The sequence below is a fragment of the Montipora capricornis genome, chromosome 4 (assembly GCF_036669925.1).
Source record: "Montipora capricornis isolate CH-2021 chromosome 4, ASM3666992v2, whole genome shotgun sequence".
NCBI lineage: Eukaryota > Metazoa > Cnidaria > Anthozoa > Scleractinia > Acroporidae > Montipora > Montipora capricornis.
Window position 1 is genome coordinate 5,341,356 of NC_090886.1, and position 10,000 is coordinate 5,351,355.

Below are 10,000 nucleotides of genomic sequence, written 5' to 3' on the forward strand. Positions count from 1 at the left end.
CTAGGCGACCGTCGATTCCGCGAACACCTTCGCGATGTTGAGAAGAACGACAAAGATGCATCTAAGCCAGTCGCTCGTCATTTTAATCTCCATAAAAACTGCAAAGAACAAATGGCTATCTGCGGCCTTTCCCTACATCTAGGTACGACGGAAAGCCGCAAGAATCTGGAACAAAATTCATCTTCCATATCGGCACCCTTAATCCCGACGGTTAGGGTTAATCCCCACGGTATTAACGAACGCTTTTCATTTAACTAATGAATTCCTATTTTTCACTGTGTCATATTACCACCAATAGACTACTAGCTCCTACTTCACTATATAAAAACTACAAACAACCCATAATTCCTCGATTTGCTCTGACGAAGGACTAACGCTCGAAACGTTAGCTTTTAGAATCCCTGTAAGGTGGTCAATTTACATTATCAACTCCGTTGGTAAAAACCAAATATTTTTAGGATACTTCGCCCAAATTGAAGGACGTGAACGAGACTGAATAATCGCGAAAGACTTTTGATAGAGCCAAGTATTATTTCGAGGTGACGTTTTCGTCGACCGTCGCCGTCGTAGATCTTAAATTTCCTAATGACACTGGTCTAGGAGAGAAAATAAAACTGTATTTTCAAGTGCTGACGTTCTTCATTAAACCTCAAATTTGGCTATTTCACGTTGATGTTTTGCAAACAACGGCAAAGAAATGGACAAAAGTGAAAAACGCACGTGCAGAGCGTGTAAATGCAATCGTATGCAAATTTGTGACGTTTTCGTTGCCGTCGTTGGGCGGGGTCCACGGGTCGTTTGACTTTTTAGTTAGGATTATATGAGGTACCCTTTGCCTCCATTTTACGAAATGGTGGCTTGTGGTGAGTCGGCCTTTGCAAGTTCATGAAAATTCTCCAAGATGTAACTAGAAGCTGTCTTGTCATTTCCCGAAAGTAAAAAAAGATGGGCCAGGGAAGCTCAAAAGAACGCTACAAAAATGCAGTGAAGAAGCTGAGTAGTTTGGAACTGGAAAATATCGAGGCTGTATTCAACGAGATTTCAACCAAAAGAGAGGATGGTACAAGACATGTTGAATTGTCACTGGTCAATCGACAAGATTTCGCTGAAAGATTCAGATTGCCAGGCTTTATAGCTGAACGCCTTTTTCACGCATTCGATAGAAATGAGGTGGGCCGAATTTTTACGATTTGTATATATAATATATACGTAGGGGTGTGGGGTCGTGTCATTTTTATTAGCACCCCACCAGCTACCCACTCCATCAGCATCGGATGGCAGATATTCTTTGTCGGCACCCGAATGATTGATTTTTATGTCGGCAGCATAAAAAAATATCCGAGAAGTTGAAGTTTGGTCAGTATTTTTTGAAGAAATAAAAAATCCAATTCCCTGGTTACAAAAACTTTAAAAATACTATCTAAATTAGGTTCGGGTGGTAGGGCTCAGATGACAAGTGGAATGACAATAGACCTCTTTACAGTTGTGTGCTTAATTAGTTACTTGGCCTTTAAATGAAAGTGAGGCTGGTGTTGACCTTGTCATGATACGGGTGTCTGGAAAACCCGAATAGCGAATAGAATAGCGAATAGTCGCGAATAGCGAACAGCGAATAGTCACGAATAGTGACGAATAGTCGCGAATAGTGACGAATAGTCTTCAATAGTCACCGCCTTATGCTGAACAATCTCGTAATCAAAGCAAATAATATGCTCACCTGTCGTCGAAAGAGAGTTTCGTGCATGCTTTTACAAACACTCTAAAGAAGAACAAACGTCAAAATGCAAAAATATAAATCACTTTCATTAATACATCAAGCTCATGATCATCTCCTCGCACAGAACATAAATTTGCTCATCCTCATCTGTGCTGTCCGATCCGGCGAGACACGTTCTGTAAAAAGGAAAAAAATCAAAATGTGAGGCAAGTGGTTTGTGATTAAAGAGACAAACGAGCTACTCTGATAACCATTGCGTTAATTAATTATACAAATAAGCTACAGGATCTCAGTGCATTTATTACCTTTTCTTCTCAGGGCTCAAGCTGTCCTTCCCCGACACATCTTTGCTTTTTTAGCGGGAAAATCCCATCCAACGTTGCTGCGTGGTTGACCAGGAAGTACTGGGTACCAAATTTTCGTCATTTCGTCACAATCCCCCCCCCCCAATCCCCCCCCCCCCTCCACAATTATTTGCCACTATTTGTTACTATTCGTCACTATTCGTCACTATTCGTCACTATTCGCGACTATTCGCACTATTCATACTATTCGTGACTATTCGCTGTTCGGTATTCGTGACTGTTCGCTATTCGGGTTTTCCAGACACCCTTATGATACAGACTTTTCTTATGTTAATGATGTTGTTGTCATGCTAATTAGTAAGAATTTACATAAGAAAAGCAGTGAGGTTTCTGTCAAAACAAAGTCAACTCCAGCCTCACTTTCATTCATAGGCCAGGTAACTAAGCACACAACTGTAACATGGACTATTCTATACACAGGATCCACAGGTCTTGTGGGCAATTGGCTATATAATCAAGACAAAGTGACCACTCCCCATAGCAGAGATTACAACCCTACTCGTGAATGTGGAACTCTGTACAGGTTAGCAATGGCTAAGAATTGGTTGAAATTTTCATGGGTGTTACCTTAGACGCAAGACCCCTTGTAAACAGTGGAAATTACGGAAAAGAAACCCGGGAAAACTTATCGCTAGTCAGAAATGTTGTCTCCATACATGGTTTAATTCAAAAGATGCAACAAATAAAATAGACACAATGCCATGACATGCTTTGAGTGTTGTGTGACAGAAAAAAACAGTGACTTTGTTGATGCTTACTTATTGGCAGAGAAATGAAAAATAGGGTCTTTTGAATGACGAGAAACTCAGTCAATTAACCCTTTGGTTGTAACCACTAAAAATGTGATACACAAATTGTTTTGTCAGTACACATGTGCTATTCTTCCAGTATTAAAACAGTAAGTCACGCAAACGATAAAAGGATGCTGTAGATGCAGGGATCGCGTTAACGCAGAAATCGTGCATTTTTACGCAAATAAAATCCAAAAAATGCATCATCGAAATTTTAATGCGTCCCAGGACGCAAGGCACTGACTTAAATAACTCATACAACTTGCTTTGATTTGTCAGTATATTCTGTTGTTTGTAGAACTACTGTTGGAGCGCTCTGTGACCATAAATGAAGTTCTAAGAAATGGGGTTTAAAACACCTAAAAAGGTTACAACTAAATTTTCCACCGCCTTCTGCAGTCTTCTTCAGAGGAATGTCCTCTGAAAGTCACTGATTGCAAATACATAGCAAAAGACGTCACTGTTCATTGCTCCTAAGGGAGGAAACCAGTGATGCGTAAACCCTTGGGAAGTGTGCTCTTTCATTAACAGAGTTCTTGTCCAGGAATGAATGTAACGGCTCTAGAAAAAGCCTTTGTCGACTGGTCCTATGCATATGCATATGCATATGCGTCAATATTAATTCCAAGTTGGTTACTCTCTTTTTCTCATAATTTAAAATATACTCTTTTCTCGTAGAGGGTCACCAAGATTTTGGGACCCCCAAAAAATGCTTGGGACCCCAATTTGGCCGAACATGCGGGTCCCAGCACCCAGATTGAAAAATCCTAGTGCCATCCCTGAGATGGTTAATTAATCCTTATTATTATGTCTGATAGGGAACTGAAATAGTAAGTGTGTTTTACCTGTAGGCCATAATTGATTTTCTGTTAGTTTCCAGGTTTTTTTTCCTGCCTTTAAGTGTGATCTATTATCTTTCTGCACGACAAGCAATGGGTTTGTTCCGAAAATATGCCCTCAATTAATGAGATATTTGAATGTAGACGCTGCTCATCAATCGCTGCTCCCTCGGGAAGAATTGTAAGATATGTACTCTAAGATGCCATTCCCTGCATTTTGAGATCACAGCCAGTTGAAAACAGTGACGTTTTTAACAGGCAATGAATTATGTTAAGGCCTATTGCTCCCACAAATGAACACAAACATTGCACAAAGTCAAGCCAATCCAATGCATTACTGCACCCAAGATTACCGCAGGCTCATGCTAAGATGCCAAAAGGGTAAAAATGACTGAGAAACCACAGAAAAATGGCAAAGAATCTTGCTAAAAGACTGGTTAAACAAACAAAACATTATCCCATTGACTCTTGGGGGTTCCCCATTGACGAGTAAAATCGTCTGGCATTAGACAGAGTAAAGTACAAAGTATGGCCGGTTTAGGGATGAATGGATTATTGTGCCATTGTATTTATTGTCTTTGCCATTTCTGGGCAGCCTGAAATGTGATCTATGGTTTCTTGGGATTTATTACTATTATTATTATTATTATGATAATAATAATAATTATTAATGAGGTTAAACGAAGTTTAACCAAGTAAACAACTTGGAGCGACTGCAGCCAATTGGTCAGTGGTTGTAGTATACTGGGGCATGCGTGGAATACCTCGTGCTTTGGGCTGTATCACTTATTTAGCAGTGTGGTGGGAAGTAGGAGCATTGTGTGTGGAGCGTTAAGCGGTTTTTGTTCCCTCCCTCCCCACCCTCTGCTTTCCACTGTGTATCAGTGTGACGGGTGCCCATTCTTCTCGGGGGCGTGGGGGCTCATGGCTGGGTTGTCAGGTTTTGCCAGCCATCGGTGCAGTCTCCATCTTGGAGCTGGCTGCCAATAGTGGAAGCTCCAGGATGTTTCGGGCACCCAACCTCCAAAGAGTGACGATGTTAGTTGTTTATTATTATTATTAATTTGTTTTCTTTTCAGAGTGGTACCATAGACTTGGAGGAATTTATTGGAGGAATAGCATTATGTTTACATGGAACGGTGAAAGATAAATGCAGATTGCTATTCCAGATCTTCAATTTGGTAACTTAATTGTTAAATAATATCATAATAGAAATGAGCTAGTGTGTCGAGTTGAATATTGCAAAGCAACTGTGGACCGTTTCCAATCAACTCAAGTGATTTGCACAAATCTCTAAAGATACAAGATTTCGTCTGAAAGAATCACATGCAGCCCAGATGTAATTTGTGTTTTTTACGGTATTTATCTAAAGAGCGATCTTCAAGATAAAAAAGGTTCATACAGGGAAGTTCAATTTTAGTTTGCAGTGATTGACCATATTATATAAAAGGCAATTACTAATAATGAGCTTTATTTAAGCGTCAAGTGTATCTGTATTTGGCGCTGAGGCACTAGTAATATTATTGGGGACATCGTACGGAAATCAAATCAGATGAACACATCAAATCATAGGTTGGTTTTTGAGGAGAGAGGAAACCAGAGTACTTAGCTGGAGAAAAAACCTCTCAGAGCTGAGTAACAAACCCACATATCATTTATGATGCTGAGTCTGGGATTTGAACCTGGGCCATTTTGGTGGGAGGCGAGAGCTCTCACCACAGCCCAATCCCTGCTCAAAAATTATACAATGTACACTCTAATTAATGTCTTACCTCTTGAGAGTGACATGACTAGATTTGCTGAAGCGGGGGTGAGGATTAGGTTTGGGTTTAGCCTAACCTAGACCAAGGTTTGTCTAACCAACCACTGTAGGGTCAGTAGGTTAGGCTAACCCTAGCCCTCACCTTTGACCTCACTGTCGTTTTAGCAACGCTGAAGAGCAGATAGCCTGCGAGCTGGCTCACTTATTTAGGGTATGTAGTGAGTATTTTGGTGGCGAAGCTGCAAGAGTGCGAGAAGGATTGGATGATGAAATTCTTCTTGTGCATTGGCGCTTGTGCTACCCCAAACATGTGAGCCTGTCTGCAGGCTAAACATAGCAGAAAGTTTGACGCATCAATAGGTGCCGGTTCAGGGGATGAAAGGGTTACTTTAGGTGTTAAATGAGCTGGCGTTTGCAATTTAGGCAACACTACCTGGGTGTCATTGCATACAGGATTGCAAGCTGATCGAACTACTGACTTACCCTGGAGTTAATCGCAACATCTTCATTTCATTATTATTTGAATTGTAGTCTGATGATGGTGGGGTTAGCAGAGATGAACTCACAGCAGTTCTTTTAAGTTCCTTGGAGTCTGCTCAGACAATACTGAACAACGTAGAAGGTGGAGAACAGCCCGAAGAGGGCAGTGGAACGGATAAACTGATTGAAACCGTTACAAGGTACATAAGTATGAAAATAAAACTATCTGCAGAGAAAGTCTTGAGAACTTTATCTTTTGTTTATAACTCACTATCTACATGGATTATTCAAATTTACAGGATTGTCAGTGATGCATTTGAAACATGCAATGTGTCCAAAACTGGAAAGCTTTCTGCTAAGGTTTGTCCTGTGATATTTTCAGTGAATCGAAAACACAGCCAACCATAGTAATAATTGTTATGGTGTTGTAAATGTGAGAGAAAGTTTCTAATATTAACTTCTGTTTCTTGGCCTATTGCTTTTGAATGTATAATTTGGAAGGGTCTTGCTTAGGTAAGTTGCTACTATAAGTTATTGGTAGCAATACAAATTTAAAGGGAAAAATGCAATGTTATAAATGATTGCATGTTTTTGTCATTGGTTCAATTTAAATATGGTTCAAGATTGTTCAAACAAACTACCAGTACGTCAATTTTGATTTTTCTTTTGTTTAAGATATGATAATGAATATTAGACAAAGAAAAATCAAAATAATTAAACTGGTTTCAAAGAATTTAAAAGCAAGAGAAAATTAATTATTTTGAACTGCAACACATACATTGAATCTACTTAAATTAATAATTATTAATAGAGAAAAAAATAATGATAGTAATAATTATTATAATAATTTCAGTAATATTGTTATAATAATAATAATCTTTTATTAGCTCAAGAAAAAATACAGTGAAAGACATTTCAGTAATAGGAGGAAAAATAAAAGATAAAAATAGAACACTAAAAGAAAGTTTGAGCTGGGCAGCTAAGTTAACCCAATTGGTTTTCTAGTTTGCTCCCCCCAACTAAATGGCTTAGGGCTAGAGCTCTTCTGGTTTGGAAAAAAATGCATGTGTTCCTTGAAGAATGGCAAAACTTGCTCCACTTTTAACAGACATTGTTTCTGTGATTTAATTTTTTGTTCATACAACTGTAGGAGTTTGAAAAATGGCTTTATCAAAACCCTGAAATAATGGACAATGTGTTTGGCTGGCAGTGTCCAAGTCCTGAAGGTGAGATTATTTAACAATATGTGGAAATTTTTGGCTGTATTATGCGTAAACATGTGTTGATTATGCGGAAATTTAATTAAACAATTAATGAAACTGATAATTGGGCCCATCCAATGCATTTTCATGCTTATGGTAAATTAGGACTCGAAATTGCAACCACTGCAGTCACATTTGTGACTGAATTATTTCCCTTTGTCATTAAAATAGCTGGAGGAGTTACCAATTTGCGACCAGCTTTCACTGTTGAAATAAAAGGGTTAGCTAGCAGTTGGCATTTTGCCACAACTTTTGCTAAAATAAATAAAGCGACAAAAATTATTTTGTTTCTCATCATGAATTTTGTTTTAATTTTCAATTGATATGTGGAGCAAAATTGTAATGTGGTTGGACCACGATCCATTCCCTCGATTAGTGACCATTTTCAGTGGTTTCTTTACACATATGTATTGCAGGCTCTTACGATTACTCAGGCATTTCTTCTTTTAATGTGGATTTTAGGGAATTATACAGATCTGCATCGCCACATCCTGTCGGGTGCCATGGTATAATAATCACATTGTATATGATGTGTTTAAAAAGCCAACAAAGGTTGTCTAGTGCTGAGTTGGCAGTAACCAATCTGTCAACCACACAGAATGTAAGGAAATTGTTGATAGAACCCATTGACTCCCGAACTGCACCCATCATTTGACAAGTAAAACTGTGTGACGTTATACAGGGTAAAATCTATTACATTGTAAGTTTCACTCCGAGGAAGTAATGGATTACGGAGTGGCCACTTTTCCAAACTCTTAATTTATTTTATATGGTTGGACGACTCCCTGTTATTGTCACGTAGATTTTGCGTGTTGCCTGGTCACTGGTGGGAAATTTTAATCTGAAAAAGAAACTTTTTTTTGTCACTTTTAGATTGATAAATATTTTACTTTGAAAACTTTATTGCTTCTTTCAATGGCTGCTGCACCGTACACCGTCTGTTAAATTATGTCAAAGTACATGAAGGCATGCAAACTGTACACTCGTGCATGTAGGTACTCCAAAAACAGGCAGAAATGCAAACTACAATTTTTGCAACAGTATTGTAATCTTCTTGTCCATGCTACATCCCCTTATAGCAAGCTTGTAATTTTATTGTCTTTTTTAGAAGGTCAATGGATGAATGAAAGTTCACCAGAACCAAGTCCTGGATTTGCAGAGACAAGACACTCCTATGACAGTTCAGAAGATGATGTATTTAAGGGTGTGGAAATACGAGGTGTGGCGACACCCATTGCCAACCGCACACTAAGTGAATTGTTTTCCACGCCAACAGTTACAAGTGGTGATTTAGAAGGACATAACTTTTTTGACTCAATCATTGCCCCAGCCGAAAATGACTCTTTTTCTCAAGTAATTCAGCAAACTGATCCAGCCTCTTCTCAGATGTTTTCTGAGTTATCAGAACCTCCGTCGGATTTGGGATCAGTTTCTGAGCCTGCTCAACCTCCTTTAGAGCCTCTGTTCTTGAACACTGGAGATGTAATACAAGAAGACTTAGTTCCACAGCAAACTTCAGATGCTTTGCCTGCGCTTGTTCCGATCTCGAGTCAACCTTCGAAAGGCTTTGAAGATCCATTGCAAATTACAAAGAGCCCTGGGACATCACATCCACAACTCAGTTTGCTGGAAAGTAATTTGTCCCCGAAACCTAAGCCACCATCAGCCCCAACATCTCCTGAGGGGGAATGGGTGAGGAGCAAGCAAACTGAGGTTGAGAGGCGGCATTCTGCTTGGATATGCAATCCACAGACAAATCAGTTCCTGGTTACTATTGGCTCTGGAATGTTGAATCCTGTTGATGTAGATCAGCAATTCCTGACATCTCCTGGACTGGTAATTGATGGACCTCAGGTGAGTGTCGTCATATAGTAAGAGAAACATTAATTAATGATTTGAGCCCTGAAAAGACATACAGTATGGAGGGGGGTGGGGGGGGGGGGGGTTAATGTCTGTAGAAACCATTGTGGTGTGACGATGAGAGATTAAACTGCAAAAATTTGGTTTATCAAATGAGTTGCTGAAAAAAGGAGTTGATAAAGGTCTTTTTTGGTGAATCAGTTTATTGAAGTAACAAAATTATTACAAAAATTTACAAGTACACTTTATAAGTGACTAAAGGAAAGGAAAGGAAAGGAACTTCATTTAAGTGTCTAACCATGATAGCACTGGAGCACGAACTGGGGACATTGTAAACTGAAATCAACAAATTAACTCAAATCAAATCAAATCAAATTTTACTTTTCACTTCTATTGGAGATAATGATAAATTTGTCCCATGGGTAGTATTGAAGCATTTCAAAGAGTTTTCTGCAATCTTTAGAAATTCAAGCAACTGAAGAAAGTATGTTCTTTGGGTTTGTTATACATTACAAATGCATCATCGTTCTCGATACCAAAGATTGTAAGTTCGTTTTTGGTCCCTATGACACAGTGCTTTAATTTGAAATGAAATTGTGGAAGAGGTCAATTTGCCACCATGGAAAATGCTATTTCTGACAGTTGTAGCCTGCGAAATTGGCAGAAATGGTTATTTGGCGGCACGGACCAGAGGACTGGGTCCAGTTGTCTGGTGGGGATTATGGGCAAGTAATATGTCGTACAAATACCGGTAGTGAACCGTTAGGGATTTGTATCAGTCTAGGTTCAGCTTTCTTCGCCTACTTTTTTTTTTGTTAACTTTTCCCCTTAGTCTCCATGGGGTAGTGGCACTTGCATAGGGTTTGGAGAATATGTTGCCTTATTCCCGAAGTGTTTTGGGTTTTCGTGTCTGGCAGGTGCCCA

General features: G+C 39.2%; 1 protein-coding gene across 1 annotated transcript in view; it reads left to right on the forward strand.

The window, feature by feature from the left end:
* The first annotated feature begins 828 nt into the window (after window positions 1-828).
* The window catches only part of LOC138045332 (trafficking protein particle complex subunit 12-like), a 24,105-nt gene continuing 14,933 nt past the window's right edge, over window positions 829-10,000 (forward strand). Inside the window, exons 1-6 of the mRNA XM_068891783.1 lie at window positions 829-1,170; window positions 4,792-4,893; window positions 6,006-6,154; window positions 6,254-6,314; window positions 7,105-7,180; window positions 8,325-9,070. Of these exons, the coding sequence (XP_068747884.1) occupies window positions 946-1,170; window positions 4,792-4,893; window positions 6,006-6,154; window positions 6,254-6,314; window positions 7,105-7,180; window positions 8,325-9,070 (1,359 nt within the window). The 5' untranslated portion in view covers window positions 829-945. The remainder of the gene's footprint in view (window positions 1,171-4,791; window positions 4,894-6,005; window positions 6,155-6,253; window positions 6,315-7,104; window positions 7,181-8,324; window positions 9,071-10,000) is intronic.